General features: G+C 39.4%; 1 protein-coding gene across 1 annotated transcript in view; it reads right to left on the bottom strand.

The window, feature by feature from the left end:
- Nucleotides 1-23,597, bottom strand: part of LOC122549297 (cAMP-regulated phosphoprotein 21-like) — a 237,615-nt gene that overhangs the window by 126,222 nt on the left and 87,796 nt on the right. The window contains exons 4-6 of the mRNA XM_087986133.1: nucleotides 14,149-14,365; nucleotides 12,404-12,445; nucleotides 192-281 (exon numbers count right to left, since the gene is read on the bottom strand). Of these exons, the coding sequence (XP_087842259.1) occupies nucleotides 192-281; nucleotides 12,404-12,445; nucleotides 14,149-14,325 (309 nt within the window). The 5' untranslated portion in view covers nucleotides 14,326-14,365. The remainder of the gene's footprint in view (nucleotides 1-191; nucleotides 282-12,403; nucleotides 12,446-14,148; nucleotides 14,366-23,597) is intronic.

The raw sequence follows: 23,597 nt of genomic DNA, 5'->3' as shown, positions 1-23,597 counted from the left end.
TCTACATTATTAATCAAAGAATGGAATAAGCAAAAGAAAAAACTCATTTTAAAATTACAAGAACAACAAGTATCGAAAAACAAAACTCTTGGATGGGAAGTGGCACAGTTAAAAACCAGCAACACAGAGTTCTATGAACTACATGCATTACAATGAGAACTGAATCTGCTGTAGTATCATCAAAACCATACCTGATCCTCTGGAGTGGGTTCTGTTGGTAGAGGCAAGTTAGACTCTTCACAAACGGCAAGACTCCTCACCAGTTTACCTTTGGCTCCTGACTGAAAGGCACAAAGAAAAAAAATCTTACAGTGGTAAGAAATAGTTGAGGAGCACCATCAATTACCTAACAATGACTTAAAAGGCACGTGCAACAGGAGGTGGTTATAGAGATAGTTGATATCCTGAAAAGTTCTACAGATTCTGGAAATGATCCCTGTACATTTAAGGTAGCATATGTCACCCCACTATCTAAGAAGTGAAGGAGAGAGAACCCAGGAAATTACAGACCTGTTAGCCTGATATCAGTGTGGGGAACTGATCAATGTGGTACAAATGATGAGATAAATAGACACATGATTGATAATGATCTGACTGGGCATAGTCAGCTTGGATTTGTGAATGCAAAATGATGATTGACATACTTGGTGTATTTTGAAGATATTACAAAATCGATAAAGGCGAGTCAATGGAAATTGTATGCTTCGGGTTGCTGAATACTTTTTGTGAAGGTCACCGATAAGAGGCTGCTTCGAAAGATTAAAAGATGTGCGATAGGAGATAATGGTACTGGCATGGATTAATGTTTGGCAAAGTCAGAGCACAGAGAACAGGAATAAATAGGTCATTCTCACATTGATAGGCTGTGACGCTGCTCATTGGATGCTGCCTGAACTGCTGTGCTCTTCCAGCACCACTGATCCAGATTAGTATAGTACCACAAGGATCAATAGTTGGGTCCCAGCTGTTCACAATATTTAACAATGGTTTGAAATTGAGAACCAAATGCATGATTTCCAATTTCATAGATTATACAAAGTTCAGCAAGAATGTATGCTTCGAAGAAGATGTACAGCAGCTTCAGCAGGATTGGATCAGGTGTAGTGAATGGTCAAAGACAATGACAGATGGAATTTAATGTGTAAAAATGAGGTTACCTACCTCGGTAGGAGAAATAAATATGCAGAATATTTCTTTGATGGTAAGTGGTTGGAAACTATAGATGTACAATGGGACTTGGGAACTCTTGCTGATAAGTTAACGAAGATTAAAGGCAGGTGCAGCAAGCTATTAGGAAGGATAATGGAATATTAGCCTTTGTTTCAAGAGGAATTGAGTCCTGGAGTAGAAGTCTTGCTACCCTCACATGGAAGCTTGGATAGACTTCATTTGGAGTAGTGTGTGCAGTTTTGGTCTCCTTATCTCAGGTAAGATATTGCATAAAGGGAGTGCAATGAAAGTTCAGCAGACTTGCGCTGTAATGGTGGGCCTATGCTGTGAAGAGAGATTGGGTAACCTGAGCCGATACTCTCTCAAGCTTCAAAGAATAGATAGGGTAGATGTAGGTTAGAGATTTCCCTTGTTTGAGGAATTCAAAACCAAGGAGCACAATTTTAAAACAAGGGGAATTCCACTTAGGTCTGAGATTAGACGAAATTGTTTTTCTCAGAGTGGTGTAAATCTTTCTCTGCATCAAAGGAATGTGGAGGCTTAATCTTTGAGAATGTTTACGTTGGAGATTGATAGATTTCTGATTACCAATGGTGTACTATGTCATGAAGAAGTCATGTATAAGAGATATTGAAGTGGTAGATCAGCTAAGATTGCAATGAATGGCTGGGCAGGATTGACAGGCCAAATAGGCTACTCCTATTCCTATGAACCTAAAAGAAAGTTGCCATGAGATAAACTGTAAAGTTTTTTTTACCTGTATTTGACATTTCTTGAATAAAGCATTCACTAAAGCTTTGAGTACATCATAACAAACTAATGGTGTATCATGAGTCTCCAATAAAACAAGGTTACCTCATCATATTTCCAATTCAGTAATAGGACCAAATAATTCAAAATGGAAAGGTTTTTCTTTCTAAATAAAGTTTAAATGAAGAAACACATGCAAAAATAATGAAAGCAAATACTGTGTGGGCTCTAATCTTGGAATTTCCTGCAGAGAAACTTTATTGTATACATGTTTTTTATTTAGATAAGCAAAACTTCAACACTAGTTGAATATAAAAAAAGAGTGACAGGCCCCAAGATCTGTGTTAAGAGGTGAACAATTTATTTTGTTTCAAGTAATTGTGAGAAACTACCTGACCCTTTCCAAATTAGCATTCAATGGTAAATTGTCATGAGTTTTCAGTGATTTAGGTTTAGGACAACACAACTGTAAAAGTAGATAACCAAAACTGATTTAAAGGAGAAATTAAATTTTCATTCATTTTTAAGCAAATACTGATCTTTGTGCCCATCCTAAAATTTGAGTAGGGAAAGATCATTTCCTCTAGTTAGGGTATTGGCAAAGGATAATCAATTTAAATTTACCATTGAGAGAGATTAGAAGAATGATTGCAAAAGGTAGCTGAGACAGACACCAAAGCATTGTTCAGAAAATGTTTGAAGCTGAGTAAAATACAGGATTTTGGGCTGAAAAGAGAGAGTTTTGATTTTAGTGTTCAGCATCTCGAGCAAAGAGACAGCATTGATGCGATCAATTAATTGACATTCTGCATTATACTTTTTGCTAGTTCCAGATGAGATCAGATTCAGTATTGTTCAAACCACAATATACAAGCTATTTTTTCAGAACTGTGTAGAAAGAGAGGTGGAAATGGGAAAGAGGTGTATGATCAAAAAGAGAGCAACTGAGAAAAGAGACATTCTCTCTTTTACTCAGCAAAACAGATACAGTAAAACCAAATTACAAAGTGAACAATAATTTATACTGCCTGAGAAAGAAAAGCTATTGATGGGTTGACAAATCAACTTTGACTGTTTGATGTGTTGCCCTGAAGAATGTACCACAGAACATTTAAACCCCATGCTTTTGTTGAAGTTCCAAAAAGGCAAGCCAATCCGACATTGCAATGGGAAAAGCATCAGCAAATATTTGCCTCCAAACTTTTTATAAATTAAAGAAGTGGCAAAGCCTAGATATATTCTTTCTTCAGCAGATGAAAAGGTTGCTTAATTAAATAAATATAACTTGTAGAAGTGAAAGTGACCCACATTGTGAGCCCAATTGATAATTTTAAGTTCATGTATAGTGCATTTTCTTAACTCACTTGGGGTTATTTAGTAAGCGATGCTCAAACATGGATTCACATGTAACATTATTCTATATGCTTGGGCTGAATTTTTAGCATGCATTTTTCTCATAAATTTCATATTTTGTATTATCAAATTTATTTTGAAAACTTTGATTTTAGCTGATCAGCAGATGTGTCAAATTTTGAACAGGTACACATAAACTATATGAAGTACAACAAAATAAGAATATTATAATGTAACAACAACCTACACAATTCAGATTCATTTTCTAGAAATGTGTGTGGTGAAATTTGGCTTTTCTCCTGATATTTTAGCTTGGGCTTGGGACAAATAAGCAATTCCCACAAGTAGACCAATGCCTACTATGAAAGGAAACTTGCTTTTTCATGTCTAACATGAATGGGATTTCAACGGTAACAATTACCCAAGTACTCTGCAATTTGCATTAGAGATTTTGCAGCTTGTCCCATGCTCTCCTGTCCATTCTGAAAGGGGAAAATGTCATGTTGTCAAATCATATTGTTCAAGCTAAAGCTAATAGCTAGTGTTATGTACAAGAGTATAATTATGCAGAAGGAAATGAGTATAGACAATAACTGACAGTACAGTATGTCACTAACATTTAAGCCGCTCTGAAATATAATAATAATCCAAAGTCTTGCTAAATCCATCCAGATTCTGTGAACGGAGTTCTGCTTAACAGTTTATTAGTACTGAATGGCTCCCCTTTTACTGAATCAACTTGGAAATAGATTTGCAAGCCGGAAACTAGAGATAGCATGTACAAAATCCCATGTACAATTCGGAAAACAAGCTTTGACACTCCAGACTAAAGAAGCTGTTTATCTTTATTGTCTTTTTTGTCAATTCTACCATTCAAAAAGACAAAATATGAACAACAGTTTCCTGGCTATCTGAGAAAAAAAAAACTTTTGATATCTCCCTAATGGATACAATATTGAATAGTGTAATTTCAAATGTGACACACCATTGATGGTTCTGCAATAAAACACGCTATTTTTACCTGCTCATCCAATTGGCAGCCTTTCTACATTAATATCTGAATGACATAAAGTTAACTACAAAAGCTAGATGGTCCTTATTGAGATGGATTTTTTCAGATAACATAGAGCCCCACTATCAACACACACAATACAATACAACACAGTACAGGACCAGATCCTTCAGCCCACCAAGCCTGCGTTGATTCCTACTTCATATTTAGACCTGTTACCTATGTGCAGTTCCTATCCCTCTGTTCGCCTCGCGTTCATGTGTCTATCAAGATACTTCTTAAAGGTTGCTAACATACCTGCTTCCACCACCTCCACTGGCAATGCATTCCAAGCAACCACCAGCCAATTTTGAAAAATTGCCCCTTCACTTCTCCCCTAAATGATGGATGTCTCTCAAAAAATATTCAGTCGCCTGAAATTTGTTTTAAACAGATAGTATTTTGTCTGGCTAAGCTAAAAAAAAACATAAATTATATCATTTGAGACATGTAACAGTTCTGCAAAATACAAATTATTTATATCCATATTATAGAAGTTTAAATATAAAACCTCAATTACAAAATCATTTGTTAAAACTAGGATTTAAGTAGACGTTCTAATGTGTGATGTCAATAGTGAAGGCCATGTGACTAGTGGAGTGCTTCAGGATCAGTGCCGGGCTCATTGTTATTTGTTATCAATATCACTGATTTGGGTGAGAATGTACAAGGCATGATTAGTAAGTTTGCAGATGACACTAAAATCAACGGCATTGTGGATAGTGAGGAATGTTGTCAGAAATTGCAACAGAACCTTGATTAGCAAGGGAAGTGGGCTCAGAAATGGCAAATAGAGTTTAATGTAGATAAGAGTGAGCTCTTGCATTTTGGAAAGTCATATCAAGGTAGAAGCTTCATGATGAATTGTAAGGCCTTAAGGAACAGAGGGACCTTGGAGTTCAGGTGCATACTTCTCTGAAAGTGGAGTCACAGGTAGACAGAGCAGTGAAGAAGGCTTTTAGCACGCTGGCCTTCATCAGTCAGGGCACTGAGTAAAGAAGTTGGGAAGTTATGTTGCAGTTGTACAGGATGGTGGTGAGGCCCCACTTGGAGTTTGTGTTCAGTTTTGGTCACCTTACTATAGGAAGGATGTTATTAAACTGGAAAGAATGCTATGAAATTTACAAGGATGTTACCAGGGGTCAAGGGTCTGAGCAATAGGGAGAGCTTGGACAAGCTATGACTTTTTTCTTTCAAGTGTAGGAGACTGAGAGGGATCTTATAGAAGTGTATAAGATCATGAGATGCTTGGATAGGGTGAATGCACTCAGTCTTTTTCCAGGGTTGGGGAATCGAGGTCTAGAGGACATCAATTTAAGGTTAGAGGGGAAATAATAAAAGGGAACCTGAGGGGCAACGTTTTTTATACAGAGGGTAGCACACATATGGAGTGAACTACCAGCAGAAGAGGTTGAGGTGGGTATATTAACAAGATTTAAAAGGCATTTGGACAAATACATGAATAAGGAAGGTTTAGAAGGATACGGGCCATGGGCAGGGAAATGGGGTTAGCGTGGATGGACATTTTGTTCGGCATGGACCAGTTTGGGCCAAAGGGCCTGTCTCTGTGCTGTAAGACTCTATGACTCTACGAATATTTTAGACCACAATTGAGTATACAAAAAATAAATATTTTCTTAGGAATGACTGAGAAATACAATGCAGGCATCAAAAAAGAGTTTTTCATTATCTGACTGTAGAAGCCTTATTTAGGATTTGTGTGTTATATTCAGAAAGAAATTGCAGTCCAGTTGATAGATTTTATAGCTATTAATATTGGAGTAATGCCTAATGATTGGAGTATTCACAAACGTGAGGAAGCAAGAGCCTGGTGATTTACACTGGTTAGTCTAATATTCAAATTGAAAAAACTGATTTTACAGGACCTCTTTATCGAAGATCGGAAGATCTTTACTTAAGAATCATTTTCACTGAAGTGGAGGTATAGGTACTCCATATCTGGACAACTCAACTTTACATTGGTTACTTGAAATTTAGATATAAGAAAAATGCAAGTGGAACATTATTATAGCTTCATAATGACTGAGCAGTTCCTTGTGTATTTATACTTCACTAAAGCATCCACAAAAATGTCACATGCTTCATTCATGGCCAATTGATTCTATGAAAAATATGATTATTAACGCATTTCCCATAAAAGATGGAAGTAAAGTCTTAGTCAATTGTATTCTCATGTGTCAAACCTAATCATTTGGTACTAATAAACATAATTTTATTCCTACCATATTTTCAAGGTGCAATATTTTGTATTGCTTTTATTATAAAGCATTTGCGCTGTTACTCAGGCATAAACGATGAATGAAATCAGTGCTTTACTGCAGTAAAATAAAATAATTCATTTGCTGCATCTATTCTGTAGTGAATTCTATACAACAAAGCTATAGGTATTAACATCAAAGAGAGATGCTATTCAGCTCATTTGTCAAATGCTGGCTCTTACTTCAAGTAACCTAAATAAATTCTTGATCTCCCCCATTGTTTGCCATCTCTTAAACTCTCTCTATAGTCAAATGTACCATGCCCTGTCAAATTTCTGAGGGAAGGAATAAGGAATAAAGGGCTAAAAAGTTGTTTGTGTAGTGCTGCTTTAAAATAATGCTACATAGATTCCCAGGGAAGAGTGCATGGTTAGTTGCTACCTGCCTGGTTTTCTACCTTGACACCACTGACCAGAGGTGTGTAATATCATCTCTGAACGGATTGAATAGAAAATATCTGCTAAATTCAGATAGAAAGTTCTGGTGGTGCAGAAGTAGTGAACCTATCTCTGAGCCAAGAGGCCCATGTTTGTTTCATCTACTCCACCTATGTCATTACATGTCTGGACAGATTGATTGAAATATCTACAGAATTCACATATAAAAACTGGGTGCAAAATGTATACTACATCTGAATAGAGAACCACTGAAGATATTACCTCAGTGCAAGTTGGAGGAGAGTGCAGAATTCATGCAAAGTTGCACAAAATTCACATAATTAACTCACACGATGTCTCCATCTATACATGCATAGTAATTGTAATCAGGCACAGACTGCAGGATATAATGACATTAGAGTGCCCAAATGGCAAATTAAGCATATTTACATATAATTGATAAAGAAGGAAGATGTCAGTTACAGACACAAGGAACAATAATCATCACGACATCAACCTCCACGACCTCTTCTTGAAGCAATTATTGCCAGCCCATCCAGATCCTCCCTCCAAAACGCTAACTGACTGGGAGAATTATGTAGTGATGTTAAAGATGGGTGTGCTTATCCTTGGCTTGGCAGGGGTGGAGTAGTCATGGCAACTTTGATAATAGTTAATGAGGATCTAGCTGCGTATGGTGGACATCCACGTGTTTGCCATCCTCTTGAGTTGCAATGAATTTTTTTTTATTATTCATCCATGGCATGTGGATGTTGCTGGCTAGGTTAGTGTTTATTGCCCAGAAGCAATTGTAGTTAAGAGTCAACCACATTATTGTGAGCCTGGAGTCCAATGTATTCCAAACCAGGTGAGGATGGCAGTTTCCTTCCCTCTAGTGAACCAGATAGGTTTTACCGACAATCGGCAATGGATTCATGGTCACCATCAGATTCTTACATCTTGATGTTTTTAAAAATTCAAATTCCACCATCTGCCATGGAGGGGTTCCAACCTGGATCCTGAGGACATTAATTCGGTCTTGGCTTAACAATCCAACAATAATACCATAGATCTCTTGCATATACACCTGAATAAGTATGTGTAAAACAGTTGCTAATACCAGAGGAGCAATCACTTGCCTTGCAGTAGCAGTGAAAGTTGGTCTGGAACTGAGAACATTTGAACAGCTAGATAATAAATGTTAACTCACATAACAATGATTCTACAAAGGAAAACCTCTGCATTTTAGATTGAAATTGAGTATAAGGCAGTATTTGTAGTGAAGATGTCAGGAGTAATTGGAAAAACGGAAATATTTCTCATCAATAATCTTAGCCTTCCTTGCAAATTACAATCTGGAATCATGGCCAGCTTCAACTCTCTGAGATTATTGCTGGTAACAAGATAGAAATTCTAAAAAAAAGATTGCCTCATATTCTGTTCTGAAGGAACTTAATTTAATTGTGAAGACTAGTTCACCTTTCCAATCTCATCCACCCAAAAACAATGTAACTGTCCCTTGACATAGCGTCTAGCTATTTCTGAAGTGATTCTAAGCTCCCTGTCTCATTCTTGCAAAGTAGTTCCAACCACATTATAGCCACCAGGGGCTGAATTTAATCCCATACTCTGGGTTGAGTTAGATGTTAGGGAGAGGTATTTCATCGCCAGGAAAATGCTTACTGGGGACTCAAGTAAGTCTGAGACAGGCTCATGGGCAGCATTACCACACTCTGCCAATTGACACACACAGGTAGGCAATTAATGCCAAGTGAATCATTTCACTACCTGCTTCCCCTCCACCCCCAACCCTGGCTATTCAGCCAGCAATGGGCAGGGGCATTCGCTATGCAGAAAACCCTAAAGGTAGACCCTGTCAGGGTTGCTTACAGGTTTACAGAGCATGAAATGGGGGTGGGGGCTTATTCAAAGGCACTCAGATGAGGAGGGGACACAGCATCAGAAAGGCGAGTCGGTCTACTTAGAGCTAGTCCTGTGCTCTTGCTGCTGACTCTCCTTCGAGTCTCACTATTCCCATCATCAACCATGTCTGTATCTCTCAATGAATTTGTGCCTCTAGTTGGCATTCCTGACAGCAGCAATCACTCCCTGTGATAATGCAGAGGAATGTACAGTCAACAGTATCAGATTGACTGGCAGTTCTCAGTGAGTAGTCTTCGTGTCCTGAAGTCCTTGCTCTTCGGAGAGGACCATCACTGAACATGGATAAGTAACTGGCACTTAATTTAGCAGGCCTTTCCAAAAGGAAATGGCACAGAATGTATAGCAGCTCTCCAGCTGGTACAAGCCCCCAACACCTCCATTAAGTGTGGGAAGCTAGTCTAATTGTGACCACTGTAACCTTGTTGAATGGCATAAAACCTGTCTGGTTCACTAATGTCCTTTAGGGTAAGTAATCTAGCAGCATTACCTGATCTGACCCTACATGTGACTCCAGACACTTAGAAATGTGTTCAATACTTAATTGCCCTCTGAAATGGCCAAAGCAAGCCACCAAGATTAAGGGCAACTAGGGATCGGCAACAGATGTTAGCCTTGTCAGCAATGCAAATATCCTATGAAAGAAAAGGGGAAAAAAAGTTTGGTGGGAAAGGTATTTATTCTAGAACTGTAGTAATTGGGTTTAGGAAGTGGGTCTCGGGGATGAGATCAGCTCAGAGAGGCCATAAGGGAAGATCAGAGAGAAACTAAAAAAAGATGCAAGTTCAAGGCTAGGCCAGTGGGGAGGATTAGAGGTAACTTGTCCAGATGGGCTTGAGGGATGTGGCAGAGGCAACGAATCAGTGGTGTCAATCCTTTTTATATGTGTTAGTTACTTCCATGAACAAGTGGCTTATTAATCATCTCCTGGCACTTATTGTTCGAGCTTAGAGAGTAGAATTTATCAGAAGAGGAATTGTAAAATAAAGAAAGGCACCTTAACAGTGCTTCCAGCTGGATCTGCTGATCAACCCCACAGGATCAACAGTGGGGTCAAAGGAGGGGTGTTGGTCTAATTTACTTCAGATGGGGGCATGGAAAGTCAACACAAAAGTGGGATCTGGTGATTAGAGTTGCTGCTCATGATGAACCAGTGTTAGATCCCTTGGAAAATTCATTGTAGTATGCAAATGAGACACAGAGGGAGCAACAGCCTTGTCTAACAAGAAAGTAGACCAATCTGGGGTAGCATGTTTGGAGAGAACTGAAGAGTTGGAGAAAGGAAATAAGAGACCAGAGTTTGTGAGAATGGGGAGGTAAAATGTGGCATGATAATGGACAGAAAGGACACGAGGAATACAGGAAAAGATTAAATAAAATGTCAGCAAAAGTAGAAATAAAGTGATGGGCTTTGGGTCAGGAGTAGCAGCTAACATGCAAATGCCAATGCCAATGCACTCAGGAAGTGCTCAAAGAATAAAGAAAATTTACAGCCCAGGAACAGGCCCTTCAGCCCTCCAAGCCTGAGCCAATCCAAATCTACTGTCTAAACCTGTCACCCAATTCCTAAGCATCTGTATCCCTCTGCTCCCCACCTACTCATGTATCTGTCCAGATGCATCTTAAATGAATCTACCGTGCTCTGCTGGCAACGCATTCCAGACACCCACCACCCTCTGAGTAAAGTACCTGCCGTGTGTATCCCCCTTAAACTTTTCACCTCTCAACTTGAAAGCATGACCTCTTGTAATTGAATCCTTCACCCTGGGAAAAAGCTTATCTCTATCCACTCTGTCTATATCGTTCATGATTTTGCATACCTCAATCAGGTGCCCCCTCAATCTCCTTTTTTCTAATGAAAACAAACCTTACCTACTCAACCTCTCTTCATAGATAGCACCTTCTATACCAGGCAACATCCTCGTGAATCTTCTCTGCACCCTTTCCAAAGTGTCCACATCCTTTTGGTAATGTGGCGACTAGAGCTGTACACAGTATTCTAAATGCGGCCGAACCAATGTCTAGTACAATTTTAACATGGCCTGTCATCTTCTATACTCAATACCCTGTCCAATGAAGGCAAGCATGCCATATGTCTTCATGACCACTCTATCCACCTGTGCAGAAACCTTCAGGGTACAATGGACCCACACTCCCAGATCTCTCTGCTCATCAACTTTTCCCAAGGCTCTTCCATTCATTGTATAATTCACTCTAGAATTATACTTGCCTAAATGTATCATCCCCCATTTGCCTGGATTGAACTCCATTTGCCACTTAACTGCCCAGCTCTCCAGTCTATCTATGTTCTCCTGTATTATTTGACAGTCCCTTATGCTTTCTGCTACTCCACCAATACATGGGTCTGACTCAATCCTATAGTATTAAAAGATTAGTCCAGTGTAAGTCTGAACACTGAGATTCTGGTACTAATTGAACAGCCCTCAATTTATTGGGAGTTTTGACAAAAATGGTCAATATCTGACCCTTTAACCAATCTTTTCTCATTACAGCTGTAGGTGGATCCTAAATTGCACATCCACCACTTTCTACTTTGATTTATATTACGTTTTGAAAATTATATAGGAAAATAAAGAGCATACTATCCAAGATTCTATACTTGTCTTTTTTTTAACCAAGATTAAAATACTTCCAACTCAAATAAAACCAGAAGATATTGGAAATACCCAAAAGGCAAATCAGCATCTATGGAGACAGCAATAGTGTTAATGTTTAAGGTTGATGATCTTTGACAAGAACTATTCATTGATCTGAAATACTGGATGAAATCTTCTGTCCTTAGAAATGGTGCTGACTCAGGCTCATTGCCTATGTCCCAACCCTATTCTGACAGATTTGGGTGATATTCCTGGAAGCAGTCATCCAGGGGGCTTGCATACTTCAAAGGATGGGTTCTATCATTTTCAGACGAAGAACATGAGGATGCCCCCCTCATGACTCAATGTTCCTATTCCAAAAACACCTAACTGGAAGTCCTCTTCTATAGGAGCAAGAAGATTTCATCCCTTGACTCTAGTTCTTTCTCCATAGATGCTGGCTGACCCTGCTGAGTATTTCCAGTATTTTCTGTTTTGATTTTAGAACAGCATCTGCGGCATTTTGCTTTTATAAGTTTGTCTCAGTGTTTGATAGTGATAACTTATAAAACTGCACATTTATTGTAAACAAATATGGTGTGTGGGGATGAATTAAAGTATCATGAACTTCAGATGTAAAGCAAACATATCCTTTTTATCTGATAACAAAGTAAGATACTTCAACAACATGAGTTGAATCAAAGCAAGTGCAGCAATGTGAAACCCAGCATTAAATTGTACTGCACCAAAACACATATGTTCTAATTTAACATTTTTCACACTACAAAGATTGGCATATCATCATTGCTACATCTAAGAACAGTTGGGTGAATATTAAGTTATTAAATCATTTACACTTTGACATGCATTGAAGATTGATTCTACCTTTGCTCTTTTCCTCTGCTGCCCTTGGTTTCCTGAGCGTTTCTGTGCAGCAAATTACAAACAACTGTTACTTACTGATCAAAGGAGGCAGAAACATTAGAAATCTTGTGGTTTTAATAGCATGATTTTTGTTTCAATTATATATCATAATATAATTTCATTGATTATGAAGACTTTTACAGCCTATTCTACAGTGAGTTCAATACACACAGACATGTTTGTACATTTATGATTAAAGAAATAATTTGAGGATAAATGTAAAATTTTCTTATCTGCACACAGTACTCCCAAAAAGTGCTTTTCCAAATTGTGCCTAAAACCACAATTCCGAGCCAATTTCAGAAGAGCAGATATCATTAAAAACTATAATGCAAAACTAACATTGCTTGCAAAAACCAAAGCTTGTGCTTAATTTGTAAAAGAAACTCCAATTGATAAGTTTGCAACATAGGTGAAGTATATACAAGGGGATTATGAAACGATCCTGTACTTTGAATGATGAGGATAGGACAGTGGATGTTGTCGAGAATGGATTTTACTAAAGCATTTGACAAGGTTCAGCACAATGGGCTGTTCCAGAAGATTAAGTCATTTGGGATTCACAGTGAGTTGCTAAGCTGAATACAAAATTGGCTTTGTCATAGAAAACAAAGGTTAGTTTTGGAGGGGTGTTTTCTTTTTCTGACTGAGGTCTTGCGACCAGTGGTACTCCACAAGGATCAGTGCTGGAATATCTGTTGTTCATAATTTTAATGAAAATGTAGGTGGTCTGATTAGTAAAACAGGAAACAACATGAAACCTGGTGGGGATTTGGATAATAAGGAAGGTTGTCAAAAGATGCAGCAGGACATAAATCTGTTGGAAAATTGGGCAGAGAAATGGCAAATGGAGTTTATTTTGGACAGAAGTGAGGTGATGCATTTTGGAAGATTAATTGCAAGAGAAATGTATATCGTGAATAGCAGAACCATTAGGAGCATTGATATACAGAGAGATGCTGGGATGGAAGTCCATAGCTCCCTGGAAAAGGCAAAGCAAGTCGATAAGGTGGTATAGAAGACATTAAACATGCTTACCTTCATCAGTTGGGGCATTGAGTATAAACTTTTGCAAGTAATATTGCAGCTGTACAAAACTTTAGTTAGGCCATACTTGTATGCAGTTCTGTTTGCCACTTCAGGAAAGATTGTGGAAGCTTGGGAGAGTTCGCAAAAGAGGTTATGAGGATGTTGTCTGGATTGGAATGTGTTAGCTACAAGGAGAGGTTGGCAAACTTGGATTGCTTTTGTTGGAGCATTGGAAGTTGAGGGGGGGGCTGATAGAATTATATAAAATTATGAGGTACATAGTCATGGTCAATAGTCAGAGACTTTTGTCCTGGGTGAAAATGTCAAATGTCAAAGGGGCACAGGTTTAAGATGAGACGGGGCAATTTCCAAGGAGATAGTAAGGCAAGATTTTCACACAGAGTGTGGTAGGGGCCTCAAACATGCTGTCAGGGGAGGTATGATAGTAACATTTAAGAGACCTTGAGACAGACAATGAATAGGCAGGGAATAGAGAGATACAGACTATGCGCTGGCAGTCAGGATTAGTTTAGAAAGCATCATAGTTGGTGCAGACATCGTTGGCCAAAGGGCTTGTTCCTGTGCTGGACTGCCCCATGTTTTATGTGTGTAAAACCAGTACTCAATAGAATCAGCAGTTGGGAATACAGATGGTATTATCTTATGGGCCAGCTCACCTGATGGTCAGCCTTTGCGTCATTTGCTTTATCATCTTTTTCCATCTCTTTCTCCTCTACCTCTGAGCTTGCAGTTCTAATGATGCACGTCTCTGGAGAGGGTGGACAAATCTCAACATCTTGCTCAGTCCCAACTTCCTCTGCAGTCTCTTGGCTCACTGCGTCTTTTTCAGACATTCTCACAATAAAGAATTACACAAGTAGAAGATGCCGTGACCTACGGTGTTAAAACATCAAAAAAAAGAGAATTTTATTCTCTGGTAGAGTACTCTCATCTCCTTTCAATATGTATTCCGATGAATATCATTATTTTTCTTTTCCATCTGAAACCAATTTTGTGCACTGCACTCGTTAAATGCTGAGGTTTCCCACTCTGCATCCTGAAGGGTAACTGGGAAACACACCCCCACCATTAATGTCTGCCATGCAGATATTTACATTTTGAGGGTCATTAATTGGCTGAGGACGAGACTTCTGTCCCCCATTTGGGCAGGGTCCCCTGCCTTGGGGGATTAGTGGCTAATCCATCCATGGCTGATAGCTCTACAATCCCAGCAGCACCAGGTTGAAGCATGATAGCATGCAGTTAATTCCTGAAGAGGTACAGCCAATGGAGGCTAGACTGAAGATGAATTTGATGTGACAGAGGGGCATTGATTGCAGCTGGGCCCCAGTGAGAGTCGTGGGGATTGGCTAAGGGGTAATGGGTTTGAGAGGTCAGAGGAAGAGGGTTAAAGGGTATGTAGCCTTGCATGGGGGTCTCTGATAGACACAGGGAACAACCAAATCAGGTACACCCCACTTGCCAGACAAACGCTTATGTAGTGAGAGCTGCAGGGTTATCAATTTGGTGTGTGTCTCTCCTAACTCCATTAATTGACGATTGAAGGATCCCAGGCTAGATGGTCTATCCAACACCTCCACAGTCCCTGTAAATTAGGAGAACAATTGGGGAGCAGGTAGGTAGGAAGCGAGCAGACTGCTCTGTATTTCATGAGAACCTCACCTTCAAAATGCCAGTGGGAGATTGTAAATTTCTGTCTCTCGTTGAACACATTCAACATAAATTCAACAGATCACTTTTCAATCTCAAATTGTTCAAACAAACATGAGAGGTAACTTTGGTAAAATTGTGGTCAACATTCTTAGCCATCAAATCCTTATTCCCTGATTGGTGAATATTACATGAATATTATATTCCTAGTGTACTTGTTGTAATGCTTATAAATTTGAAAATGGTACAACATTGCTGGAAATAAGTTTCATAAATATTGCTGTCAAATGCATATAATTAAGGCACAGCTTACATTTCCCAGGGGCAAATGCAAACAATCTGTGAGATTTACCTATTAGAAGGAATCTGCCTTTAATCAATGCATGTTAGTTACAATGACAAAAAAAATCAGAACATTAAAATTAAGTTGACAGCATTCTGTTGAAACACTTTTGCAGGTGGAAACAGATAGGAATATAATATTTCTGGGATTTCCACTGGTTGAGGAGCAGACATCTGTTCCTGCAGCTGCAGATTTTCTTTTAGAATGTTGCATTAACTCCATTGTGCCATGGTCCTGGATGTCACTTCAAATATTCTGAGGGTAGGTGGGTTGGGGAGCAAGAACAGGGAGAGGGAAAGTAAAAGTTGTTATGTACTAATGACACAGGCGGAAAGGTAAATGCCATCCTTCAGATAGACTTTAGGGACCTGAGTAAGAGATTTGTAAACAGACACTCAAAGCTCATAATTTTATGAATACCACTGGTGCCACACACTAGCAAACACAGATTGGCCACCTTAAGGGCTTCAATAGACTCAAGGCTGGATATTCCATCTTCAATGAAGCCTGTAAAACAGAAGACAGAACGGGTGGGTGCAAAGTGAGCAGGCTTCACTCTGCATTTCACGAGAACTCTGACTTCAAACATAGCAGTAGGAGATTGTAAAATTCCACCTCTTGTTCTATACATGCAACATTATATATAAACTCAATGGGTCATTGTTCTGTTTCAAATGTAAAAGCTCAAAGAGATTTGAGGAATCGGAGTATAGAACATAGAACATAGAACAATACAGCACAGAACAGGCCCTTCGGCCCACGATGTTGTGCCAAACATTTGTCCTAGTTTAAGCACCTATCCATGTACCTATCCAATTGCCGCTTAAAGGTCACCAATGATTCTGACTCTGCCACTTCCACAGGCAGCGTATTCCATGCCCCCACCACTCTCTGGGTAAAGAACCTACCCCTGACATCCCCCCTATACCTTCCACCCTTCACCTGAAACTTATGTCCCCTTGTAAAAAAGTATAAAGCAGTTCAATGCTGGGTGGGAGACATGATACAAGAGAAAGGACTTCAATTCCTGGGGCATTTAGATCAGATCTGGAAGGGACTCAAGGTGAAACCTTTATAGGTTGGACAGGTTGTACGTCAATAAAGTTGAGACCAATGTCCTCACTGGGAAGGAGGAGTTGGAGGATTGTAAGTTCCACAATGCTGGAGGAGAGAGTTTAAACTAATTTATGCGAATTGCAACTAGGGAGTGGAATTAGAAAGGAGAACCATGATGTACAAGGAATTGAGACAGACAGATAAGATTAAAGTTAGGTGCTGGGTAAGAAATACAGAATACAAGAAGATTTGCAGAAAATGAGGTTGACGAGTTCCAGGCACAAATTAGACACATGGGGGAAAATGATACTATGCACTTAGCTCCAAAGAAGATGGGTTTAGAGAACTAAATATTCCTGGATGCATTATGCTCAGGAAAGAAACGGAATGAATGAAAGCGGTTTGTGGTGTACTGACTGAAGAGAATATAGTAGTGTGGGAACAAGACAAAAATCATAGAGATGCCATTCCAGTTTGGATGCATTCTATAACTCATTGGCTATTAAGATGACCATGAAGGAGTGAATCTATAAGCAAGGTATAGAGAGAAATAATAATGGATGTCAATTATCCTAATATGAACTGCAATAGTAATAGTGTAAAGCACAGACACTGGAAGAACTTTCTTGATCAGTACATTTCCAGCTCATGCTGGATCTCATTTGGGGAATGGAGTCCAGTAGAACAAACATGTACAGTGCCAATTCAAGAATTGTAATCATTAAATCTCGAGATTATCAATGGAAAAACATTATGTAATAATGTTTAGATAGAATACAGGCAATGTCAGTGTGTTGAGAATGGATCTGGTCTGGGTAAATTGGAACAAAAGGCTGGCAAGTTGAATTGTAATTATATAATGGGTTACCTTTAAAGGAGAAAGTGTTTGGGCAGAGAGTACACACATCTCAACAGAGGAAAATTTAGGACAACAAAAAACAAAGAATCTTGGGTGATAGCAGGGATGGGAGTCAGACAAGCTCAAAGGGGGCAAATGTCAGAATAACAACATAAATGAAAACCAAGTTGCAAATAGAAATTTCAGTAGAGGGCAATTAGAGGGTGAGGAGGGAGTATAAGAATAAACTATTTTCCAATATAAATTAGCAGTGTCGCTATGCCTGGACTGAGAGGCCCAGGTTCAAGTCCCACTTACTCCGGAGATAACATCTCTGAACAGGTTGATTTAAAAAAAGGTATATAATGAAATCAAAATGTCTTCTTTCAGCATTTAAGATTAGAGATGACAAAAGAGATGTATGTATGAAGGCAGAGGACCAACACAGAATACACGAAATGAGAGCATTGCACCTCTATATTCCAAGGAAGAGGATATTACAAATTCACACCAAAATGAATAGGTGCTTAAGAGACTGTATTGGTCAAAAAAGTGTTAAGCTGGAGGTTTTGAAAGGCTAGCTGTGTTTAAAGTAGGAAGCTCATCATGAGTTCGGATAGGATGCATTCACAGTATGCTGAGGTAAGTCATTGTGGAAATTACAGAGGTACTGACCATAACTTTTTAGTCCTCCATAAATATGGCACTGGCCTGGAGAATTATAAATATTGTGATAACTATTCAAATAAGAGTGTAGGAACAAACCTTGGAATTACGGGCTAGTCAATTTAACACAGTGATGGGGAGATGTTGAGAAATAACAACCTGAGACAAAATTAACAGTCGCTTGGACTAGTGAAGATTAATTAAGGAAAGTCAGAATGAACATGCGGAAGGTAAATTGTGCTTAATGTGATTGAACATTTTAATGATGTAATAGAAAGGGGCAGTGAGGGTAATGTGACTAATGTCATATATGTGGATTTCTCAATGGCAAATGATAAAGTGCCACATAACAGGTTTGTGAGCAAAACTGAAATTTATGAAATAAAGATGGCAGTAATAGCATGAATTGGCTGAAGGACAGGAAGATGGGGTGAACACTTGTTTTTCAAACTGGAGGTAGGTATATAATAGTTTTCTGGAGTTGGAGTGGGTCATTTGTGAACCACAGAGCCTGCTTCCCATTAATATCAGCATTGCTGATCTGATGCTGTCTCAACTCCACTTTCCTGTCTGTCCCATCACCTTTGATTCCCTTGTTTATCAAAAATTTATCCAATGCAACTGTGAATAAATTCATTGACCCAGTCGCTACTGCTTTCTGGAGAATTTCACAAAATAAAAGTTGTCTGAGAGAGAAAATCCTCATCTCCATCTGAAAAGGGAGATGTCTTATTTTTAATCTGTGTGCCCTAGTTCTTGCTATCACAAGAAAAAGAAATATCCTCTTAATATCCATCCTATTGAACCTCACAGCATCTTATATTTTTCAATAAAATCATTGCTCAGTCCTTTAAACCTCAGTGGATATAGGTCCAGCCTGCTCAATCCTTCTTCATAAGTCTTTTATCCCTGGAATTAGTCAAGTGCACTTTACCTGAACTGCTTCGAACATATTACTTCCTAAATCAGGGCACCAAAGCTATATACAGCATTCAGGTCTCACCAAGGTTCTGTACAACTGCAGTATAACTTTTCTTATTTAATATTCCATATGCCTTGCGACAAATTCCAACAAAGCCATTGCCTTTAAGTTGTACAGTTTCTCTCTACTTAAATAACATTTTTGTATTCTTCCTACTGAAGTGGAAAAGTTCACATTTTCCCACATTATATTCCAGTTAACAATATTTTCCCCCACTAACTTAGCAAGTCTATACCCTCTTCCAGACTGACCACCACCGCCATACAAATTTACTTTACTATCAAGCCTTGTACAATCAGCAAATTTAGCATCTACCATCGCTTCAGTCTCCTCTTCCTTCACCCAAGTCATTCACACAGTTTTTAAATAGTTGAAGCCCCAACGCTGACCTTTGTTACTAGTTACAGCTTGCCAACTCAAATAATCCATTTATTCTTGTCCTCTTTTATTCTCAGACAGGAGAAAGTGAGGACTGCAGATGCTGGAGCCAGAGTTGAGAGTGTGGTGCTGGAAAAGCACAGCAGGTCAGGCAGCATCCGAACTTCAGGGGAATTGACATTACAGGCATAAGCCCATCATCAGGAATGAGGATCAACAGGATCCACAGAAAACAATATCAATTTTTTTCAAGTTATACAAAATATGAATGGAAAGTTAGCAGTGATGCAATCAAGAGAAATTTCAAGAGGACATGGAAATGATAGAGAATTGGTAACATCTGACAGGTTAAACATAACGCAGAAAAATATGAAGTTCTATGTTTTGATAGAAAGAAAGAGGAAGTACAAACAATTTTAAATGACTAAATTAATAGAGAGACCTGGATATATTTGCATAAATTGTAAGAGGTTGCAGAACAGGTTGAGAAAGCAGCCAAGAACAAATAGTTTCCTGGGCTTATAAATAAAATACACAAACAAGAGACTGATGATAAACACTTATAAAACATTGATTCAGTCTTAGCTGGAATCCCTGCCTAATTTTTACCAAATCACTTTAGAAAGGATGTGAAGTCCTACTGAAAAGGTGCAGAAAAGATTTACTAGAATGTTTCCAAGGATGAGGGATATCAGTTATGTGGATAGACTGGAGAAGCTGGGATCATTCTCCTGTGTATAGAGAAGGTTCAAAGGAGATTTGACAGAGGGAATACATTATTGCAATGAGCCACCACACACTGCAGCACAGAAGAACTACAAAGAGCAGAGGAAAATCACCTATAGAGTGTATTCAAAAAGAATGAGTACCCAATGAACACAGTCCTCCCATTTCTTAGGAACAAACCCAAATAAGCAGACAAAACACATCCGTAAACCCAAGCTATTCTCCCCTACATCAAAGACATCTCAGAAATGACTCCCAGACTACTCAGACCTCTTGGCAACATGGTAACCCACAAACCCACCAATACACTAAAACAACAGCTATTGAACTTGAAAGACCCTGTACAGACAACAAGCAAAACTAATGTCATTTACAAAATAACTTGCAAGAACTGTAACAAACACTAGACTGGACAAACAGGCAGAAAACTAACCACCAGGATACACGAACATCAACTAGCTACAAAAAGACATGACTCACTCTCGGGTCTTTACATATAAATGAGGAAGGACACCACTTCGATTGGGACAACACATCCATCCTAGGACAAGCCAAACAGAGACACGCATGAGAATTCCTAGAAGCATGGCATTCCAACCAGAACTCTATCAACATGGACTTGGATCCCATTTACCACACCGTGAGAAAAAGAACAGAAAATGACATCACTAACACAAGGAAACCTAAACACATAAATAAAAAGCGGGCCATATCACCAGTGCTTCATTGGAGGCTCACTGATGATGTCTGAAAATTAACCTTCTAGCTCAGCAAGCAAACCTACATCCAGAACCTCAACCTGAGCTACAAATCTTCTCAAAACTCGCTAGCAGTTATTCAAATTATTATGAGTTTAGACAGAGTAGATAAGGAAAAACTATTCCTATTAGTGGAAGGATCAAATACCAGAGGACATATTTTTAAGGTGACTGACAAAAGCATCATAGGAGAAATGAGATAACAAGAATCCAGAGAAAGTATATTCCTGTCAGGGTGAAAGGGAAGGCTGGTAGGTATAGGGAATGCTGGATGACTAAAGAAATTGAGGGTTTTGTTAAGAAAAAGAAGGAAGTATATGTCAGGTATAGACATGATAGATCGAGTGAATCCTTAGAAGAGTAGAAAGGAAGTAGGAGTATACGGGGACATGAGATAGCGTTGGCAAATAGAATTAAGGAGAATCCAAAGGGTTTTACAAATATATTAAGGACAAAAAGGTAACTAGGGAGAGAATAGGGCCCCTCAAAGATCGGCAGGTCAGGCAGCATCCAAGGAACAGGAGAATTGACATTTCGGGCATAAGCCCTTCTTCAGGAATGCCCGAAACGTCGATTCTCCTGTTCCTTGGATGCTGCCTGACCTGCTGCGCTTTTCCAGCAACACATTTTCAGCTCTGATCTCCAGCATCTGCAGCCCTCACTTTCCCCCTCAAAGATCAGCAAGGCGGCCTTTGTGTGGAGCCACAGAAAATGGAGGAGATACTAAAAGTTTATGGAGGATATAGACTATAGTGAAATAGATGGTGACATCTTGAAAAATCCAGATTAGAGGAGGAAGTCCTGGATGTCTTGAAACAGTTAAAGGTGTTGCATTTTGGCAAAGCAAATCTTAGCAGGACTTATACACTTAATGGTAGGGTCCTAGGGAATGTTGCTGAACAAAGAGACCTTGGAATGCAGGTTCATAGCTCCTTGAAAGTAGAGTCACAGGTAGATAGGATAGTGAAGAAGACGTTTGGTATGCTTTCCTTTATTGACAATAGACAATAGACAATAGGTGCAGGAGTAGGCCATTCAGCCCTTCGAGCCTGCACCGCCATTCAATATAATCATGGCTGATCATTCCTAATCAGTATCCTGTTTCTGCCTTATCTCCATAACCCTTGATTCCACTATCATTGAGAGCTCTATCCAAATCTTTCTTAAATGAATCCAGAGAGTGGGCCTCCACTGCCCTCTGGGTGAAGAAGTTTCTCCTCATCTCTGTCCTAAATGGTCTACCCCGTATTTTTAAGCTGTGTCCTCTGGTTCGGCACTCACCCATCAGTGGAAATATGTTTCCTACTGCCAGAGTGTCCAATCCTTTCATAATTTTATATGTCTCAATCAGATCCCCTCTCAGTCTTCAAAACTCAAGGGTATACAAGCCCAGTCGCTTCAGTCTTTCAGTGTAAGGTAATCCCGCCATTCCAGGAATTGACCTCGGGAATCTACGCTGCACTCCCTCAATAGCCAAAATGTCTTTTCTCAAATTTGGAGACCAGAACTGCACACAGTACTCCAGGTGTGGTCTCACCAGGGCCCTGTACAGCTGCAGAAGCACCTCTTTGCTTCTATACTCAATTCCTCTTGTTATGAAGGCCAGCATGCTATTAGCCTTCTTCACTACCTGCTGTACCTGCATGCTTGCCTTCATTGACTGGTGTACAAGAACACCCAGATCTCTCTGTACAGCCCCTTTACATAAATTGATTCCATTGAGGTAGTAGTCTGCCTTCCTGTTCTTGCCACCAAAGTGGATAACCATACATTTATCCACATTAAACTGCATCTGCCATGCATCTGCCCACTCACTTAACTTGTCCAGGTCACCCTGTAATCTCCTAACATCATCACATTTCACCCTGCCACCCAGCCTTGTATCATCAGCAAATTTGCTAATGTTATTGCTGATACCATCTTCTATATCATTAACATATATTGTAAAAAGCTGCGGTCCCAGCACGGATCCCTGCGGTACCCCACTGGTCACTGCCTGCCATTCCGAAATGGAGCCATTTATCACTGCCCTTTGTTTCCTATTAGCCAACCAATTTTCAATCCAATCTAGTACTTTGCCCCCAATACCATGGGCCCTAATTTTACTCACTAACCTCCTGTGTGGGACTTTATCAAAAGCTTTCTGAAAGTCCAGGTACACTACATCTACTGGATCTCCCTCGTCCAACTTCAGAGTTACATCCTCAAAAAATTCCAGAAGATTAGCCAAGCATGATTTCCCCTTCATAAATCCATGCTGACTCTGTCCTATCCTGTTACTACTATCCAGATGTGCAGTAATTTCATCCTTTATAACAGACTCCAGCATCTTTCCCACCACTGAGGTCAGACTAACTGGTCTATAATTTCCTGCTTTCTCTCGCCCACCTTTCTTAAAAAGTGGTATAACATTAGCCACCCTCCAATCCTCAGGAACCGACCCCAAATCTATTGAACTCTGGAAAATAATCACCAATGCATCCACGATTTCCTGAGCCACCTCCTTCAGTACCCTGGGATGCAGACCATCAGGCCCCGGAGACTTATCAACCTTCAGACCTAACAGTCTCTCCAACACCAAATCCTGGCAAATATAAATTCCCTTAAGTTCAGGTCCTTCAGCCACTGTTACCTCAGGGAGATTGCTTGTGTCTTCCCCAGTGATCACAGATCTGAAGTACCTATTTAATTCCTCTGCCATTTTTTTG

The sequence above is a fragment of the Chiloscyllium plagiosum genome, unplaced genomic scaffold (genome assembly GCF_037043375.1).
Source record: "Chiloscyllium plagiosum isolate Xiang-an unplaced genomic scaffold, Cpla_swu_hap1 HiC_scaffold_4, whole genome shotgun sequence".
Lineage (NCBI taxonomy): Eukaryota > Metazoa > Chordata > Chondrichthyes > Orectolobiformes > Hemiscylliidae > Chiloscyllium > Chiloscyllium plagiosum.
The sequence above is the reverse complement of the archived record's forward strand: the minus strand, read 5'-3'. Positions and strand labels throughout refer to the sequence as shown.